At 46.2% G+C, this 20434-nt stretch overlaps 1 protein-coding gene and 1 long non-coding RNA gene across 2 annotated transcripts in view; one reads left to right on the top strand and one right to left on the bottom strand.

Moving 5' to 3' along the window:
* Window positions 1–1893: 1893 nt before the first annotated feature.
* The window catches only part of LAMC1 (laminin subunit gamma 1), a 61009-nt gene continuing 42468 nt past the window's right edge, over window positions 1894–20434 (bottom strand). The window contains exons 4-28 of the mRNA XM_035333677.1: window positions 19955–20121; window positions 18124–18312; window positions 16036–16153; window positions 15824–15922; window positions 15583–15719; window positions 14652–14774; window positions 14373–14562; window positions 13985–14097; window positions 12483–12704; window positions 12203–12391; window positions 10521–10766; window positions 10278–10431; window positions 9678–9820; window positions 9080–9258; window positions 8820–8976; window positions 6727–6932; window positions 6234–6313; window positions 5734–5871; window positions 5382–5526; window positions 4673–4822; window positions 4156–4270; window positions 3592–3791; window positions 3309–3467; window positions 2709–2808; window positions 1894–2334 (exon numbers count right to left, since the gene is read on the bottom strand). Of these exons, the coding sequence (XP_035189568.1) occupies window positions 2078–2334; window positions 2709–2808; window positions 3309–3467; window positions 3592–3791; window positions 4156–4270; window positions 4673–4822; window positions 5382–5526; window positions 5734–5871; window positions 6234–6313; window positions 6727–6932; window positions 8820–8976; window positions 9080–9258; window positions 9678–9820; window positions 10278–10431; window positions 10521–10766; window positions 12203–12391; window positions 12483–12704; window positions 13985–14097; window positions 14373–14562; window positions 14652–14774; window positions 15583–15719; window positions 15824–15922; window positions 16036–16153; window positions 18124–18312; window positions 19955–20121 (3976 nt within the window). The 3' untranslated portion in view covers window positions 1894–2077. The remainder of the gene's footprint in view (window positions 2335–2708; window positions 2809–3308; window positions 3468–3591; window positions 3792–4155; window positions 4271–4672; window positions 4823–5381; window positions 5527–5733; window positions 5872–6233; window positions 6314–6726; window positions 6933–8819; window positions 8977–9079; window positions 9259–9677; window positions 9821–10277; window positions 10432–10520; window positions 10767–12202; window positions 12392–12482; window positions 12705–13984; window positions 14098–14372; window positions 14563–14651; window positions 14775–15582; window positions 15720–15823; window positions 15923–16035; window positions 16154–18123; window positions 18313–19954; window positions 20122–20434) is intronic.
* LOC118170994 lies at window positions 4283–13008 on the top strand. Its single transcript, XR_004752982.1, has 3 exons — window positions 4283–4485; window positions 6413–6416; window positions 12997–13008. It is a non-coding gene; the product is annotated as an uncharacterized LOC118170994 (long non-coding RNA).

Raw genomic sequence — 20434 nt, 5'->3', positions numbered from 1 at the left:
GGGACTGTATGTTCACAGGTGGGGGAAAACCCCAGGGCAGTTTTTGGTAAATTGCAAGAAACTCTAGGAAGATGGGTACAAGGGAGGCAGGGTTTGCTAGAAGCATCCCCCCGCCCCGCAGCAGTTTGAGGATGCACTCAGCCTCCAGCTAAGTCCTCACTCCTTGCACAGAGGTCTGAACCCCAAATCCAGCTCTGACCACCTCAACACCGGGACCCGACAGCGCTCCAGCTCCTCACAGTCCAGCTGCGAAACCACGGCCGCTCCCAGCGCGTCGCGGCCAGAACCTGGGGGGCAGAAAGCGCCCGTCCCCCGGCTGCAGCAGCAGGTCACTGCTGGCCCCACGCCATGCGGATGCTGAGAACATGCATTGGGGGAAGAGGGTGGGAGCCCCACTAGAGGAAACACCGGGCTCCAAGGGGGTTATACGGACAGAAGCGATATGTGGTGCACGTGCCGTGATGGTTACAGGGGAAAGCACGTAGAGGAGGCCAGGCTGTGCCACTCTGGAAATATGGCTGAGTATATTTACACACGCATTCACATGCACACGAGAGACTTCCTCACACTATTATCATGATAAAAACGGAAAAAAAAATATCACATTCACACAAAAAATATAAATTTGAAATAATTAATAGCACCAGTGTGTGTCAGATAATAATTTCTTCCCCGCTACGCAAACGTACAAAGTTGCATAGTGTTTAAGGATAGATATATGCTGGATCTCAAGGAAGAGAGGGGATGCTGGGCTGGAGCCACGGAGGAAGCTGCAGAGGGTGCTCTCGTATCAGAGGAGGGCTGAGGGAGGAGCGAAGGGCTCCCACTGCTGCCTCCCAGCACCGACGAGCAGCTGGCAGTGGGAAGCACTGCCTGGGGAGGAACCTGAAAACTGCTCTTTCAGCCAGGTTGGGAAAAAAAAAAAAAAAAGAAAAAAAAAAGGTGAGAGCAATACCAAAAAGTGTAAAGATACTACTAGCCTCCTTCAGGAAGACGATGGGGAGAAAGACCTTCTCATTTACATCTTCAAGCCCTCTCCTTCCCTACCCAAACACATTCAGGTTGAAGTTCAGACCAGCTGTCAGAGCTCTCTGGATGGCAGCTCTCCTCATCAGCAAGATTTCTGCTGCTTGAACAAATGAATCTGTCAATCAGACACCTGTAGCCTCAAACAAAGATCCCCTGGTGATCTGAGGGCAACACCTCCAGATGGGAACTCAGCTCATCACTTCCAGACTCCCCAGCCTGGACTTCCCAACAGGCAGCTGCTTGCAGACTGCACACAAAACTTCTGCTCCGCAGGCCAGCAGCAACGCTGGCAAGACCTACCACTCCCCTAGCATCCCATCTTCACAAAAAGCTCCTCTCAGAGGCTGCATTATTCTCAGAGCGATGCATCATCACAGAAAGCATTTCAGAAAGAGGCTTAGGATATTTCGTACAAGGCTACCAATGTTTTTGATTGGCCACTAGTCAACGTAACAAAACAAAATAAAAAATTCACAGGGTTAGAAGTTGGGAACAGGGATCTGAATGAGTGCAGCTACACTGGCCATTACAGTAATACTTTGGTAGCCAACCTCCTTCCTTCATAGGGACAGAGGTCCGGGACCAAGGATTGTACAGTCAAGGGGAGAAGAAAGGAGAGAAAGTAGCGTTAGTTTTGCCTTGCTGTATACAGCTCACATGGTTATTTCTGAACCACAGAATAAAGAGTCCAGAGCATCTCTCATCCTTGCGCTAATTAAAGAGAAACTGTGTCTGAGAAAGGGGCAAAGGTGGAGTGCTCAGGAAGACAATTTATATAAAAAACCCTTTGATGCCCAAAGACGGATATTTAATTTGCCTCTCTTTAAAAAAAAAAAAAAAAAAAACGACAACAACAAAATAAAATAAAATAAAATAAAAATAAAATAAAATAAAAACTTTTCAACTTATCCTGATTTGAAAAGAGAACAGTGGCTGCGAGCAGCGAAGAGTTGGGGATTTGAAGAAGGTAATGTGTGTTAAGGCACTCCATAGCCAAACCATTGCTTCACCAGTCACCCGGGGAATACCCTCCACCCCCAGCGCTCCCTTAGGGTTTCTCAATGGACGGGGTGTTAAAACAGCCAGATGGCAAGGTCTTCTTGATGTCTTCCAGGTTGCTAATGTCTTTCAGGATTTCCTCAATGTCCCTGTTGTAGGCCTGTATTGCATCATCTTGCTTCCTGGCCTCTCTCTCAAGCAAAGACACTTTCTGGTCCAGTTCGCTACTTCTCATCTGGTCTTTGGCACTATTCAGGCTACCCTCGATCTCATTCAGTTTGTTCAAGTCCACCGTCTCCAGTTGCCCTGAAAAGCCAGAAGGAAATAGACCATTGAAAAGCTTTTGAAGAACTGCTTTCAGGTGCTTACACACAGCAGAGCCCCTGCTCTGGAGGAGTGAACCAAGATCTCCATCAGACCATCCATCTTTGCATTAAAATAGGACCACATGAATTGGCTACACACTCCAGTGCCTCAACAATAGTCCTCAGCTTGCAGGAAAGCAGTACTGAACACTGCACAATGAGCTTTGAGGCTACCCCAGAGGAAAAAAAAAAAAAAGAAAAAAAAACACTTGCCAAAAGCACATAAATATCTCCTTCCATGTCTCCATGTCTCCTTCCCAAACAGGAGACAGGAAAACACTCAAAGGAATATAGCACACATAAAGAAAGCCTTACCTAGTTGATCTAAAAGATCATTAATGACAGTAAGCAAGTTGTTCACTGAGTTCTTTGCTTTTCTTGCATTGTCTTCTGCCTCCTGGGCTGCCTGTGAGGCCTGCAGGGTGAAAAAAAACGAGAGCACAATAAACTCTGCAACCTCTGTAAACGTATGAAACCACTGCCTCTCCTTCTCATGCATTTGCCCAAGCAGTTGCACACATCCCTGCTCTCCATAATGACCTCTGTGCTGAGATATCTGTCACAGTGCTGGCAAAGACAACCTTCAAATACTCCATTTTCTACAAGAAAGGATGTGGATCCCTGGTAACTAAGAAGAGTTATGGATGAGAAGTCGTAACGGACTCAGGTTTCTGTTAAAATAAAAATACTATGTTAAGGAAACCGTCTCTCAAAGTCTGGTAAGGAACCTATGGTAAGGTTACTATAGGAGCTCCCTCAGTAGTCTCATGCATGAAATTCCACTTAAAATTTGGAAGATAGAGAATACTAACTGCACCCAGTGCTGACTGTGCAGCAGGGGAGCAGGAGAAGGCTTGCACTGGCAGGACAGCAGGGAGAGTGCATCTTCTTGCCTCTGCTGCCAGCATCACTTACCATGCCTGCCATCATCATGTCCTGATCAGCATCTTCTTGCTTCCGCTTCAGCTCTTTTTCTGCTTCCTGGAGTTGCTTCATCATGTCATCCACTTCTTTGGCCAGCCCCGTCACATCAGAGAAAGTCTTGTCAGCTTCAGCTCTGGTAGCAGCAGCACTCTACAGCCAACGTGGGAAGAGGATGGAAACAGGCAGTGAAGGCATGGAATGTTCTGGAACAGAGTTTATGCAAATGCATGCCAATACCTCCAGAGCGTTGGCTCCAGAACTGCAAGGGACTCACCTTCTGAACAGAACTGGCGATCTTCTCAGCATCATCTGCTTTAGTCTTGGCTTCATGGGCATCAGCAGCAGCGTTGCCAAGCGCCATCTCTGCCTGGCGTGTCTTATTGTTGGCTTCAGCAATGGTCCGGGTGATGGCAGGAATCTTCTTCAATGCCTCCTCAGCTGCTGTCTTGTTATCGTTCACCCGCTTATCAAAATCTAAGAAAGGGCAAAACAGATTCTCATCATCTGCTCCAGAAGAGCTTTGGGATGCTTCTGTGACCGAACTACTCTTGGCTTTGCCTCCTTGAAATTAGAGGGAAGAACAGCAAACTGGGGTATGGGGGTGCATACGCTTGCAGCTCACCCTGTTACACATCATCTCAGGCTAAATAAGTAAGCTGGATAAAAAGGAGATTTCTAGTCACTGGAAAGATTTCCATTTTCCTTTAAAAAAGCCAGAAGAATCTATCCAACACTTGGGTACTGATAACAGCATGACCCATTTAACTGAGATGGCTATACTGCAGAGTTACCTCTCTGAGAAGAATTAAAGGATTCCATGCAAGAGTTTTCTCTTTACCTTTCAGGTTGCTGAGAATGGTATTAGCCTCCTGCAGCGTGCCGTTGCCTTTCCGAGCAGCTTCCTCAGCCAGGGCTTTTGCTGCATCCGCTCGAGCCAGGAGCTGGTCTGCAGTCTAAGGAGACAAGCCATCTGTCAACATACTCTTACCGTTTGATGGATGACCATCTAGGCCTCTCAGAAAGCATCATTTAGCATGAAACACCACTGCAATACGGAACTGCAGTCATCCCCTAAGTGAGTGGCAATACTTCCTCTGAAATCTTAGTAAATTCTGGTACTTTGGAACACCATCCTGAATACACACCTGGCAAATATACCAACTCTCCAGTACAGCCACAATGAAGTGGCTTTGGCATTTCCTTCACAGGACCAGTATTTATTATTTGTCTAAGTAACAAACACTGCTGAGATATGACTGTGTAAGGCCAAGTCTTTCACATCTGGGCAGTTACTTGTTTTCTCTTTTTTTCTTCTTCCTCCCAGGGAACAAAAGCCTGCACAAAACAGAACTGACCTGCTGCTCCGTCTTCCCTTTCTCCAAAAGGTTCTTTACTTCCAGCTCCTTTCCTTTCATGTCTTCCCTCAAGTCTTCATAGTCTTTCAGCTTCCTTGCTATTAGCTGATCTAACTCCTCTGCTTCCTTCTTGATCTTATTTGCTTCATTCTGCATTCAGAAATCAGAAACAAATGCAGATTCTCCAAACATTAAAGAAATTCCAAACAGGTGACAAAACCCAGTATAATTTCTAATGTTAAAACAGGCAGACGTGATGACAGGTTATAGCTGCACCTTCAAAGTTCCAAATACAATGGTCTCTGCAGTGCAGGACAGGGGATGCAAATACTTTTGCGCATAAGAAAGTCTGCACTTCTACAGTGAGTGAAGGAAAGGGAGTAGCTCTGCAGACTTCAGCAGGGACCGGATTCTTTGCACTTTTTGATTCAAGCCATGATGTTTGACAAGCAACATTTCACTCTTTTTTTTGTCCTTCAGAGACTGCAAGAGGGGTCTATGTTTGCAGATTCCTGCTTGTTAATCTCTTGCATAAAGAGCAATACAGAAGTCTTGGTGATACCTTGGTGTATGAAAATTCCACAGACAGATCTAAAGCAGAGTAACATTAGCAGAGCACATAAAACACGTCTGAAACCTAGCGGGCTGCCCTAATGATCGTCCGCACTTGTCTTTACAAAATGCTATGTATGATGCTCCATTCATGTACCTCTAGCCCTGTGGAATCCACAGTGGGCAGATTGGTGAGATTAGCATAGATCTGAAGGGCCTTGTTTCCAGCTTCCTCTGCCTCTGTAAGCACCTTGTCAGCCTGTTTCTCTAGGTCCCGAGAAATGTTCCTTGCTTGATTATATCTAATAAAAAAAAAAAAAAAAAGAACAAACCACAAATCCAGTTACTCTATAATTTTCTTACTAGAATCAAACTTACTGAAAGAGTAGAGAGGCTAAAACAGAGACAACTGTCGTAAAATCTAAAGCATAAAATGCTAAAAAGGCATCTTAAACTTAAGTACTGCTCTAAAGCCAGGAAATAAAAACAATTTTCTGTTGCTGACTCACTTCTGGTTGAGCTCGTCAATATCACTCGCGGTTTGGTTTTCCCCAGCCAAGGTCTTCAGCAGTAGCTGATACGCTTCTGTGGAAGTATCATTTGCTGCCTTGGCTACGCGAACAATCTCATCCGCTTCTTGCTTGTGTCTGGACAAGATTACAGAAGAAAAATAATGCCAGTGGAATTGTCAAGCAGCAGTTTCTATCCTCAACTTGAAGTTTGTATTTTCTCCTGTTTTTCCTTCCTTCACCCAGATTTGCACAGCTGCAACATTTGCCATGGAAGATGCTGTTTGAGAACATCTCTGCAACCACAGGCGTTACTCCAGCAGCACCCACGAGACTAATCTATAAGCACCACTACAGTCACACATGTCCCTAATGCACAGACCCAGCGTTTGCCCAGACACACAGGCATGCACCCAGACCAAGCGTCATTTCCCCCCCTCTTCTAGGTGGCTGTAGGGCACTGATGTGGGCTGGGAGGAGCATGCAGCACCACAGGCTACCTTTCAGCCAGCTTACGGGCCTCTTCTGCCAACAGAGTCATGTTGTTAGGGTCGCCACTCGACTCCGGAGGTGTAATGGACTGGAAAAAAAAAGAAAGAAAAAATACCTTGCAGCTCTACTACCATCTTTTATTCATCAATGCTTTAAACATTTATTGTCATGATCTAAATGCTTTGAGATGTGTCTAACCTACTTTTGGCCTCTCTGTATTTTTTCTCAAGTTCATGCAGTTTATACTAGCAGTTACCCCTTAAAAACAAACATTTTGGTATCTATTCATTTTAATATTTTTCTTCAAGCAGGGAGCTAAGATGCGATTTATGATAGATAATTGAGATTTTCCTTCATTTTCCACATTACTGAGTAAAGGAGAAGATGCTTCCATAGCAAGTTTGCTACAAGAGAGAGAAAGAGCAGAGAAACACACTGAGACAGCACAGCAAGTAAAGGCCATCCTCTCCTTGCCCCACCGGATCTCCACTGCACACTCACCACATTGTCAGCTGCCATCTTTGCCTTCTCGAGCATATCAGAAGCTGTCGTGATCAGGTCTTCTGTGGCTTCCACCCGTTCCCGGGCTTTCTCTGCCAAGTTCTCTGTCTCCTGCACGGTGTTCTGGATGTTCCTCAGCCTGTTGAGCTGACTCACTAGTGTGCTGTTGATGTCTTTGAGACGATCCATCAGGCCCTGATCTACATCTGAAAGACACGATACAAAAGAGGAAGCAAAATTAATTACAGCAGGAAGAGAAGTGGGAGCAGCAGCTTACCTTTGCAGGCAGCAGGTTGGCAGATTAATCCCCTACTGAAAGGAGACTTAGCAAAGCTGTTTCATGAATCATTTAGCTTGAGATCAAAGCCATCATCAGAATGTGCATAAGAGTCATTAACTACTAATGAGACAGTCTGCTGGGTGTCTGAACTGGCTCTAACAGGAGATTTGTGTTCAGAATCATGTTTCACCTCTATCATTGATTAAAAAAAGACAACGGAGCTGCTCTTCGTAAGATATGAAACTTCTGTTTTGCTAATTCTTTTTTATCTTAACTACTACAAGGTAAGCAGAGATGGAAGAATAGCTGGGCTGTACACTGTCCTCCTCTTTGGGCAATGGTGGCTCCCCCGAGACAGATGCAGCCTCCAGACAGAGCAGCTGGAAGATCTGCAGAACAGCAAATTCACCCTAACTCTTCCCAGATTTCAGCATTCCTCTAGACTGGGGAGGACAAACAACCCAGCCTTGGTTTTTCCATCTGTAGAACAACCTACGACCACCCAAAATACCCAAATTCTTGACCACCAGGTAGCTCCTCATAACAAAGTCATAATAATGGAGCCATAAAGCACAGATACATGCCTCAGGACCAGAAGGAATTATTTTTGAAAAGGTAAGAGCACTGTTAAGAAATGAAGTACAAGAAGCCCACACGTCTCCAAAATTACGTGTTTTTTTTTTACAATAACATTGTGTCTTCACCTTGTAGCACATCCTATGTATTGAACGTGCACATTTAACTTCTTTAAAAAATGCACCAAGTAGAAAAGCACAAATAAATGTCACATGGGCTTTTTGCAAGGGTAGGATTTGCATTTAACTTGTCTTTTCTTGAGTGAAGATGTGGAAAGACAGACAAAAAACAACACCACAAAACCCAATCCAGCCCCTAACCTCACCACAATGCCCACTCTCCTATCTCCTACTCAGGACTGCTGTTATCTAGGTGTGGATGCTATGCAGGGAACATAAAGCTACCCCAGTTAGAACTCAAGAGTTTCAGGAATCATTCCCACTACCAGCAGGAATCTTTCCAAGCAAATGACATGTGGTGTCAGATTTTTGCCAGCTTTTCCCAGTTTTGCACAAAGGGGACAGAATTTTCGGAAGTGGTTTCAAATCAAGAGTCTTCTTCAAGTTGCTCTTCTCCAGAATACACAACAACTTACGTCTTAAAAATCTCTCAGCAAAAAACACTTTCAAATTACTAAATGCCATGCTCCCAGACATCCTATGGTAAAGAACCTCTTTGAAGCAGAGTTCAACAGGAAAAATTCCAACAGGCCACCGTAACAGCACTTTTCAGACCATTATACACTTTATGGTGGGATAATAAAACCTGCCAGTAGGATTTTGCAGCTTTTGTTCTAATCACTGATGATATCCCAACAAGAAACGCTTTATCCCAAGGCATCTGAGCAAACCTGTAAACATTTTCACCATTTCTTACTGGTAAAAGCTGCAGAAACACGGAGATGTACCCATCTGTGTACTGGAAAGTCTTCTGCTTCTTTACAAAGCAAGTAAACTTCCTTTGCACATAGAGAAGAGGGTAAGACTTCTATCTATTGTACAGAGACAAAGGCAGATTTTTCTTTGCTTAAATAAAGACCACAGGGAACACCAGGGATAAAATCACAGCCCTCATTGTTTCAGTAATAATGCGTACAGCCTCAGCACTACCTGAAATAGTTGTCTATCCTAATGCACAGTTACAGGCCTGAAATTAAAGGCTTTGCATCCTAAGGGAATGTGCACATCAAGCAAAGAGCTCATTTCTTGTTAGTCCATGCCTGATCAGCTCAACTCACCTTTGCTGTTTTGTGCTTCTCGGAGCAGCTCCATGACATCTCTTTCTGCCTGCTTCAACCTCTCCTCAAAGGCTTGGTCAGTTACAGTTTCTTCTCCCGTACCCAGATTCGCTATAAGATTTTCCAGCTCCTGAAGCCTCTCTCGCTGCTCTGCCACCTGCATGGGAGGGATGGAGCAGTCAACATTTTTGCTGCTAGGCAAGTAGGTATGGTGCGTGGCACTGGCTCTGGAAACCAAACGGTCATGTTCGTGGCCTTACCTTATCTTTCACTAGTCTGTAACATGCAGGACACTCCTGACAGCCTGGCCATGACCGGTTGTAGAAATAGTTCTCCTCACACTGGTTGCAGCGGGTCCCCACAAAGCCTTCCTTGCACTCACAGCGACCGTCCTCCCGGCACTGCAGGGAACGCGAACCCTCAGGGTCACAGTCGCATGCTGCAGGGAAGTCAAACCTCAGTCAGAGCTGAGAGGATGCAGAAATACCCTACAGCTACAGCCCATTCCCTGCAAACCAACAGGGGACCCACCAACCCACAGCCAGAGCCCTGTTCCCCAGCGGGGTGCTGCCACACATGGGAAGGCACACCGTGTAGCTGGACACGACTCATTTCATGTCAAAGTGTATTAACAGTTTTGCCATTGCCTCTTCCACAAGACATTTTAATTTCTTACCCAATTTCATTGTAACCCATTTCACTTTTTTTTCTTTTTTTTTCTTTTTTTCCCTCTCTTGAAAGGTGGGGAAATAAGGAGAAAAGTTTGGACCACACTCTTTTGCAATGATGTTTACAAGCTATGTTGCTCCTCAACACTGGATCTGTGAACTGAGACCATCTGCAAGGAATCTCACTTACGTTTGCAGCCTTCAGGGCCAAATCCAAAGTGGTTGACCTCGCATCTGTCACAACGCTGGCCGGTGATGCCAGGCTGGCACTCGCACTGCCCTGTTCGTATGTCACACTGGCCGTTGGTGGAGCCCAGTGCATGGCAGTCACACCTGGAGGACACAGCCACAGGTTAGGTGGTGACAACGGACAGCAGGCATGAGTGAAGCACCTCTGTAGGAGCCCTAGTGAGCACAGCTGGAAGTTTCCATGCCAGTGGAGTGACTTTGCTTGCAGTGCAGATATGGGACAAGGCACCGAGCCTTTGAACCATGCAAGGTCACTTGGTGGTTGCACTAAAAAAGGAACCCACGAGCCCCTGCTACCAACGATCACGCAGCCACGTGACACATTTCTATTTAAAACTCTGATTTAAGGCTATTTATAAAGCTATTTATAAGTCAAGCTTTTTGTACAGCCTCTGGAGCTGCTCCTTAACTCCTGCTCCTCCCCGCCCTTGGCAGCATCAGCACATAACACCAGTTACTTGTGACAAACATCACGTTCCTCCACCTGCTAAACACAGACCCTCCAAAACCAGGCTCGTTGCTCCATGCCAAGGTGACTTACCTCTCACAGCCACGTCCGCTCTGGAGGTTGAAGAAGCCAGGCTCGCAAGCACTGCAGTCCCTCTCGGTGACGTGCGAGAGGCACTCACACTGCCCCGTCACTTGATTGCAGTTTGTCTGTTGATTCACAGTGCCATAGGGATTACAGTGACAGGCTGCCAAAAGAAAAGGAATGGGAAGCATCACCCAAAGGCAGTTCTCAGGGACAAAACCGCTTTTAAATGCGAGAGTAAAAGGCTCTTACCCCGGCACTTGTCGGCAGGGTTGGGGGCCAGGGGGTTCCCGAAGAAGCCGTCCTTGCAGCGGTCGCAGTAGAAGCCGGCTGTGTTGTAGATGCACTTGAGGCACTCGCCTGTCTGGCGGTTGCAGTTCCCCACGGCGTTAGGATCGATGTTGTCATTGCACTGGCACAGGCGGCAAGGCCTCACGGCACCGTTCTCACCAAGCGGGTCCCCGAAATAGGCATCGTCACACAGCTCACATCTCTTGCCTGGGGCGGGACAGAAGGGCACATGCTACAGCAGAGAGCCCACTGCAACACTGCAGCAGTCTCACCTGGCCTCCTTCTGTAGCCCCCCCAAAAAGTACACTCCTCAGCTTCTTCCCCTTTTCTCCTTGTGAAGGAAACAGAAAGGTGCACAAGACTACACAAGAATCCCTCTCAATCTCTAAATTTAACCCTTTTTCGTTGGAACTTTGCATTATGAATTATTTCAGCTTCCCCCTTCCCTCCTATCACCTCAAGTCCTATTTGCTGTAATTTGTGGTTAATTGAAGAGTTCAAGTAGGTAGAACTCAGTGGGACGTCACTGCTTCAGGAAGCCACGTGGCCAACGAGACCCGCTGAACCTCCACAGGCAGCCACAAAGCATCCAAGCCAGCAGTTCCCAAGTTCATTGCAGACACAATCTTGGCAGCCAGCTAAAAGCTGTTTCTTTGGCAGTTCTTACACACACAATCCATTTTTCCCCTCACCTTTCCCACCACATCACAACCACATACAGAATGATGGGAGTCAGGAGGGACCCTCGTGTGACCCTGTCAGCTACAAGTGAAGGTGAGCTGCAAGGAACTTGGGACTCAGGCCCCCAGGCTCTGCTTTAGTTCACAAAGTGGTGGCACCCATGGCAACTCCCATGAGCTGCTCTAGATAGCATGTCTGTGTGCTTGATCAGGGGCTTTCCTAAGCATTTAAGGCATTTACAGGTACTCTGTACTTTGGACTCTTTCATGCCAAGCATAAAATCAACAGAGGAGCACTGAGGCTGCCAACCATCTCAAGTCTTATTTGCTGTTGGCAGGCAGAACAAAAGGCTCCACTTAACTCAAGTACATGCTCAGACTTCATGGTTTATCATTAAGAAAAAAGAGCAGCACCTGTTCACATATTTCTCTTTAGAACTGTTGAGTACAAATTTGGTCTTGTACTTTTCAATTGGTGTTCATGAGTCAACGCAGTCTTCCTGCTTTTTCCACGCAGGACACTGGCCCTCTCACTGCAAGCACCCCAAGGCTGGCAAATAGGAGGTTTATCTTCTAATTTTGTTTCAGTCTGACCCATCCTTCCTGGCTCTTTTAGATCTATCAAACTTTCAGCCCAATACTACACAATTATGTGTGCTAGACTCTGTTCCAGAAGCTAGCATGGCTCAGATACATAGCTGAGAAATGTTTGGGCTTTGTACAGATTAAATCTTTGTTACCCTTTTGATTTTAAGAGAAGGGCACAAAGAACAGTTCTTCAGCCCTGAGCCTTACAAGAGAGAGAAAATAGGTCTAGATGAAGGGAGAAATAAATTTCATTCAAACCAGGAGACACAGCAGTTGTCAGTGCCACTCACAGTGGGTCACGGCAGCAGAACTGGTAGAAGACATGTCCACAGGCACATGGGGTGTAGAACAAAGCCCTTTCTGGTAAGGACTCACCTGTCGTGCCAGCCTGGCAGCTGGTGCACACAACCTCCCTTGTGCGGGGCACGATGGCGCAGCTGGAGCCACCGGGGCACGGGCAGGGCTGGCAGTCCGAGGCCGTGCCTGCTGTCGCATCTCCGTAATACCCATCGCTGCACTTCTCGCAGTGAGACCCCGCTGTGTTATCCCTACAGTTGCACACACCTGGAACAGAGAATACATTTTTTTATTCTTCATCCAACACGGGAAAGAGAACAGCCCCCTGGTTGCTCCCTTTCCCATCACCCCTTCTTACCTGTCTCGGGATCGCATGTCTCGCTGTGCCCATTGCAAGTGCAAGGCACGCAGGGGCTGTAGGGCCCGAGGCCAGGCGTCTCTCGGCGGTACCCAGAGGAGCAGCGCTCACAGAACTGCCCCTCGTAGCCTGCTGGACAGGAGCAGCTCTCCACCCATGCCGCAGGCACACCGGGCCCGGGGATAGCACTTGTGATGGTAACATCATCCAGGTGGCCAGCACCTGGGAACCAGAGAGGGGAAATACATCAGCATTTCACCCAGTGCATCTGAACTGCACAAGAGACAGGTTTGCAGCTGATAAGGTGAATCAAGAAGCAAAATCCTCCAGGGAAGTTTAGACAGATGAGTGAAGATGCACACAGGGTATGTGCAGGGCTAGAAAGCCAGAGGAGGATGCTGAGAAGAATACATGGGTAAGTACCATCAGCTAAAAGAAGTTATGTTTTAGATGCATATGGTTTCCATTTCCAATCAAATACCTAAAGCAATTCCTGCCTTTCTGGGGAGGACAGACCATCTCTCCAGCAATTTAAATACACCTTCCTTAAGTGGTGTCTGTAAACCATGCCTCAAGACAAACTCTTCAGCATTTGAAAGCTTCCCCCCATCTCCTCCCAGCCCCTTCCCTGGAGCAGAACTCCCTTCCCTGGAGCAGAACTGTGCCCGGACACACACAATAGCCAGTGTGTTACAGCACTACGTTTGTAGCGCTGTGGTGGCTCTCAAGCACTGAGCAGAGCCCCCAGCTTCTGTGTTATTAGCAATAGTTACAGTGCCATAGGGACGGCTTGCTCCACACCTTTCCCCCCCTCCTCTTCACCACCCTGCATTCTTCTTTATGAACAATCTCTACTCAAAACACTTGCAGCTTCCTCCTCTTCCCCAAACGCAGATTTGTCCTTTGTACATACTTGTTTTTAAACTCAGAAAATCCTTCATGTGACAATATCCAAAGATTCAAATATTTTTGCCCCTAATTAGTGCCTGATTTTCATAAATCCTCATCACGGGATACTTTTGAACATGTTCAGCACATGCTGTGCTTTCAGTACCTTGTCCTCCATACTTGTCCTGCCAAAGCACGATCAGAACACAGGGGGAAGGTAACTGTTCCTGGAGAAATTATTTTAGACTCTCCACATCTCCCTTACCATGTCCTTCAGGACTCTGCATTACACATTGCTACCAATCTGGAAGGCACTGGCTGCACAACACAGCAGAATTCCACATTTAGAAGCACAGAACCACATCTGCTCCCCAAAGCAGCATCAGCTGGTAATGAGTGCTCATTTTGAGACTCTCACAGGCAGCACTTTGCTTCCCCATCCCCTCTCCAGAAAGCCCAAGAGAAGCTGTTGCACAGGTAGAAATGGCTTTGCCGAATAACTCCACACAGCTATTGATGACCACATCCTGCAATAAAACAACTGGACAACTGGAGCACTGGACAAATAGGCCTGTCTGCCCCTCTTTTCTGTGACGCTCTGCTCGGTGACTCACTTCTCTCGCTGTATGTCCCACGGATCTTGATGGCAGTCAAATTGTGGAGAAGCTTCTGAAAGTCAAACGCAGACAGAGCAGGCCTCCACGGGTAATCGGTAGCCTCATGAAGCCTAGGGAGAAGAGCCATGCATCATTTGCAAAGTTTTCAGATACTAACAGCTGTGCCCTTTTAAAGCACCATTCCCAACAATGGTATGCGATTGCCACATACTTTGCATATGCTTATGCAACACTGATGAACAGCGAGCTTCAAATTAACCTGATAAGACTGCTCTTGCGAGCTAAAATTAATGCTGTTTGTTTTCTCAAGAGCTGATAGGGCAGGGTGCGCAGCAGGCTAGGTCCCAGCTGCTCCAGCCTCTTGCTGGGCTGGGACCACGCTCACCTGAAGGTGTAGGTCAGTGGGCTCTCGCTGGGGTAGGAATTGCCCTGGGCAATTAGAGGCACTGACACTCTCAGCCCAGCCCCTTCCAGCACCAGATCCTCCGCTGAAAGGCGTGTGTCTCGTCTGTCCACGCGGAAGGAGAAGGTCAGGTTCTGACCGTAACTCAAAACTTGGTTGCCCAAGAACCTGCCTGAAATGGGAAAAAATCCTTACAGTCAGGGGACAGAGAATGGGAAGGTCACAGGCAGCGCAGAAAACCTTGCATCTTGAATGACCTACGTGGTGCAACAAAATACATGGGGAAGTAGCTGTCTGAAATGACAGAGATATCCTGGGTCTCTGCACTCCACTGGAGGGGGACTTCTGAGCCGTCACGTTGTTCAGCACGCCACTCATCCTCTCCTGAAAACCAAATGGACAAGGATCAACACCCTTTGAAGGAGCAGCTTTGCAGACTACTCACATCACACTGCAAGCTGCTTATATATAACTGATTTGTATTTTGTACACTGGTACTAACTGACCTGAGCCAGTTATTGGAATGCTGACTTGAACCCTCTGAACTTTGAGCCCTACAAAAAATACTTTTCAACATCTTCATTTCTCAAGACCCCAGTAAAGATCTGGAAAACTTGAAGTCATCTATGACTTGATGCAAATTTCGCCTTTCATAAGAGCTGTTCTCCATTGGAATTTTAATTAAAAATATGTTCTTTTTAGACTATGCAGAATGAAAACATTTGTATGCAGGAAACTGACTGTATGAAAAAAGATTTGTGCACAGCTTACACATCCATCAGAAACCCACCTGTTTTATTCAGAGGCATTTAACCCAGAATCTAAAATTATTATAATCCTCTCAAACTCCTGATTCAGCTCTAAAATTGAAAGAATGCCCCTCTTCTCAGCACCTCTCTAAGTTATAAAATTTTACATCTGCATCACCTACTTAAAACTGTGAGATGTACGTTAAACACAGTGGGTGCCTAAGGCTAAGGCAGCAAATTCCTTCCACCCCAACTGAACAAACAACCTGAAGAAGAGGGAAGCTCTCATTGACTTCAGTAACTCAGCGCTTCCGAGAAAGGGATCCTGTACCTGCCTGCCCAAAGTCTGCTATCCCACACAGGGAGGAAAGGTCAGGATTTTAATTGCTTCTCATGCTTTGGTTTACAGCCCAACAGAGATACAAAGACAGACTCAGTTTTACCAAACTGGAAGCTGGAGGTGATGCTGTAGATGCTGTAGCCAGCGGCATTGGTGCAAACTGAAGAGTGTCCAAAACAAAAGCAGGGGGTACAGCCTCTTGGATTTGAGGGATCCAGATGGAAAAACCCAGGTTTGCATCTGCAGATGCAAAGGAAAAAGAATTAATTTCCCTGATGTTTACTCCAGGCCATTGCTCAAATATTTCTCATTCTTCAAACAAAGCCACAGGAAGAGAAACTCACCTCTCACAGTGGAAGCCTTCAACATTGTCCTTGCAAGTACACCGTCCTGTTTCGACATTGCATTCACCTGTGCTACCAGCAGGATTGCAAGAACAGGGCCTGAGAGAGACAAGAGAGAGGATAGCTCATTAAAGCCACACAGTCCTGAAAAGGTATCTGTTTTTTCTTTTAGACAGAGGATCCTCCACCAAAGAGCAGCAGTTCCCCCTTACCTGCACCCAGCCTCAGAGAGGGAGTGGAAACCTGGCTGGCACCGGTCACATTTATCACCCATCACGCCAGGTTTGCAGCTGCACTGGCCGTAGCTATCGCACTGTGTGCTGAGGGAGCCTGCGGGAAAACGAGGGACAGGGACCTTAACAGACCCACGGAACTGTATGAGCTTGTGATTTTCTTCAGCTCTATGAAGTATGCAAGATACACAAGAAAAAGTCTGAGACATAGCTTCAAGCTGATGAGTGATGCCTTACAGTTCACTGTTTTTCCATAGCAACTCTAAAGAGAAAAACCTTTACCTAGTCTTCCAAAAACAAAACTGTTGTCAGCTTTAAGTATTCTTTCCAACTACCCTTTTTATATGTACCTTTACCCTTTCATTGCATGCTCTTCCTTATTCCTCTTCTGTTCTCAATGCTGTCTTTGCATGCCTATTTAATTCCCTGCAACACATCGTTTCTGAGATTTTATACCCTAAATCCTATGTTCTTCCTAATCATCATTTACCCTTTGCCAGGAGGTATCCTGACCTCTTCTCTCCCTCATGTTCCAATTTTCTCCATTGACTCCCAAGTTGGATTTGAAGACTGAATTGTCTCCTCAGAGAGTCTGCATGTGACACTATTAACCTTAATAAATTCTACAGCAAAAATCTCATTTTTGACAGGACACGTTCCTCAAAAGTACTGCTCAAAAGTAGAAAGGGACTTGCACAAACAGGAGCACAGGTTTCTTTAAGCTGAGGCCGACAAAATGCTATTTTCCCAAGCACCAATGCAGCCAGCAGACTAGAATTTGTCAGCATTGTGAGAGTTAACTACCAGAATAAAAGTATATTAAAATACAGAAATAGTTGCTTCTTTCCACTTTGTTCCACACTGGAAGATTATTGCAAAGCAGAAGGTTGTGAGATTATTAGGTCAGACAGGATAGAAGAGAGAGAACTCACAAGCTTTCACTATATGCAGAGTTTAAATCCCCATTGCAATCCCACTATTGAATACTTAGGAAAAAACAGCAATGAGATGAAAAACTAACATCTAAACTAATTCAGGGGCTTCAAATACTCACTGGGTGACAGTGTGCCATGGCATACGAACTGATGGCTAAGTTATAAAGCCCTTTGAAATTCATCCTTAAATACGTGAGACATCACCTCACTGCTTCTCCCTCTCCCTGACACAAGCCCTATGCACAAACACGCCGTAAAATAAGGTCAGACACAAGAACCAGGGAGAGCAGAGGAGAAGAAAGAGGCCTTTCTTGGTCAAAAGTTTCACAACTGTGCAACTCTCTGACCAAATTAGATAGGAGACATACCCTGCCAGACCTCTTGCTGGCTGCTTTTAGGGCATGCCACAAGCAATTACTTATTCCAGCTACTCTATTTTGGAATCTCACATCATCATATCTTACTATCTCTTACCCTTTGTTTCCTTCACCCGTATTTGTCGTGGGACTGGTGTAGTTCTGGGATTGTTCCATACAGGTCAAGTGGTTCCCTTGACTACAAAAGATTTTTCTCCTGCCAGAATTTTTTCCAATTTTTTTTTTTTTAAAGGAGTCTGACTACACGTATTTTGACTCATCTTTGTTTTTTTTTTTTTTTTTTTTTCTCACCCGCTTTTGTGTTTAATGTTTCAGCAGTTTATATTTACAGTGCTTAGATACTCAGTAGGAGAAACTGATGCTGCTAATGCTCACTTCCATTCTTCAGTAGGAACAACTTCCAGAAATATCCACTCGTGTAATCTTGTTTATTAAGAATTTAAACGAGCACTTCAGTGCTGGGTGTGTCCAGGGTAACACATACACAGTTGTGGAAAAAAAAAAAGACAACTATTTTAGAGCACATTTGAAGGAGGAAATGCTGCAGTGGTGACCCATCTGCCCCTGCCACCCCATACCCAGTTAGATCCAAGGATAATTTTAACCATAATACAACCCAATAAACATTTCCTGTGTAGGCCAAAAGAAAAAAGAAAGAGAGTCTCTTTTTACCCCTACAGCTTGCCATCAGGTGCAAAACTGAGAGGAGATCTTGCATGAACTTCCATGAACAAATATTTGCTGCCTCTACTTACCAACTGGGTTGCAGCTGCAGGGCAGACATCCCTCCTCGCTCCCGAGGCGGTAGAAGCTGTCCCTGCACCTCTCGCAGTGGGCACCGTCGGTGTTATCCTGGCAGTTCATGCAGTGGCCGCCGTGGCCTGTCGAGCGGTACAGCTCGGGGTCGAAGTAGCACTCTTGGGACCTCCCGTTGCAGTCGCAAGCTGCAGAAAAAGGGTATCATCCGTGAGTAGTGTGCGTGGCTATCTGGAGCCCAGCAGTCACAAGACCCACTACACAAAGCTGAATATTCAACTCGGAGAAGGAACCTTTAACCATCCTGAGACATTTGTGCAGCAGTGAGAAGAGGAAAAAACGCGTTTTTGCAGCAGTTGCAGGTACAAGGCTGTAACAATGAAGTGGGTTTGATGAACCAAACCAGCCCACGGCTACACCAGCTGTCGGCACAGACCTCAACCACTTCATTCCCTCTGCCCATCCCCTAGGGGAGGGAAGCAACTTGTGGTACCACCAAGCACCCGAGACCACGGACAGGCAGGGCTGGAAGATACCCGGCATCGCCCCCTCTGTGCCCCCTCGGGCCAGGCTGCCATTTCCAGCCGACGTGCTGCCTCCCACACAGCCACGCTGATCTCAGCCACGCAAACAAGCACCAGAAGATAACAGAAAGGCACCAGAAGATAACAGTAAGGGCTGACTCCCTGCTGCACGAAGAGTTTCTGCTCCGGGAGCAGGCAGACCACAGCTTTCCTCTGTTCAGGGAGCAGGAGAGCTGGGTTTCGATGGCCTGTCAAGGGAAGCCACAGGTCTCCACCAGACAGCTGGGAACTATCAGCACACACAGAGGTCAGACAGGAAAAAAGCTGTTCTGTCTGAAAAAGCTTCCCCATAAAGTAAACTAGCAGGAGCTTTGGTCTGAGACAAAACCGAGAAAAATAAATTGGCATTTGGTCCTAGAGATTCGCATTTACAGCCCAGAACTGTTGCAAGTCTTGAAACTGGATGAAACAGTTTACAAGTAACTAAAAATCACTAATCCAAATGCAAGAGGAACTTAGAGAATACTAAATGAGCTTTGTAAAGGACAGTTATATTCCCCCATACTAAATGCAGGGTTTTTTTCTAGTACAAGCTGGTTCATTTTTGTAGCAAATCTTTCCTAAAGGTCACTCCAATCCTCCAGAAAGGAGATACTCCTTTCTGTGGATCTTCCAGAAAGGTCCTACAGGACAGGAATGACAAACCCAAGGCAACATTCTTCAAGAGACCTGGATGTGCCCAGAGTAGCACAAGGAAATGGACTTTGGTCTATTTTCTCATCAGCTTATACTCTGGGACAGGAATCTGAGCTCATTTTTAGAGTGCCTTATGTGTGCAAATCCCTGAGGAGAATCTAACTGCTGACATGATAACAGTAACAGCCCATCTGCAGCCATGCGCTTCATCAGAGAACAAGCAGGACATTCTGTGTAAATGCCAGATAAAATATAGCATTTGGTCGTTCCAGTACAAGGTCTGCCTCAAAGGGAAGCTCTGGTCTTCTTCCTCCTGTGGGCAGGCGTTTGTTAGATTACTACATTATCTAAACTCACACTGAAGGCTCTCTGTAACCTGAGATACTTCCAGAGGCATTAAGCGGGATTTAAAGCATCTCCATCTTGAGAGCTCAAATCCTACAAGCAGTTTATTGGACAGGTACTCCTAAACCACTGGGGAAATTATATTCAAGACCCTTAGCACTGGTTAACTGGAGCTGAGCCTTAAAACCATGCAAGACCAGCATGACAACAGAGGTAGGGGACCAAAACCATGAGCAATTTTCGTGCAAGGCACGGTTACACATACGCAAACATTCATTGGCACTCTCTGCTGTCGCTCTCCTCCACGGCCGGTCATTGAAGAAAGGAAGACACTTTTCACAGTCGACCCCAAAGGTGTTGTGCTTGCAGTTGCAGACCAGCTTCCCAAGCTCATTCCTCACGCACTCGCTTGCGTGACCGTTGCATTTGCATCTGGGTAACAAGAGACAAGGAACAGGTATTTAAACTTCAAGGATCCAGGTCGTCCACAGAGCAATCCAGAAAACAACGCCCAGATCTGAAAGTCATATTTGAAGGTGTAAGACTCTGGCAAAACTGCTAATGCAGCTACTATGAAACAAGCAGGTGTAGCATGCTCAAGGCAAGCATTTAAAGAGCAAGAAGGCTAACCTGCCTCCTCTGAAGTCCGTCACTGAAGTAGAATAAACTGAGTAGGAGAAGCAAAAATGTTGTGTTTAGACTAGTACGCATCTCTCTCATGAAAGTCCAAGAAGAGATGTGCACA

Source organism: Oxyura jamaicensis, chromosome 8, assembly GCF_011077185.1.
Source record: "Oxyura jamaicensis isolate SHBP4307 breed ruddy duck chromosome 8, BPBGC_Ojam_1.0, whole genome shotgun sequence".
Taxonomy (NCBI): Eukaryota; Metazoa; Chordata; class Aves; order Anseriformes; family Anatidae; genus Oxyura; species Oxyura jamaicensis.
The sequence above is the reverse complement of the archived record's forward strand: the minus strand, read 5'-3'. Positions and strand labels throughout refer to the sequence as shown.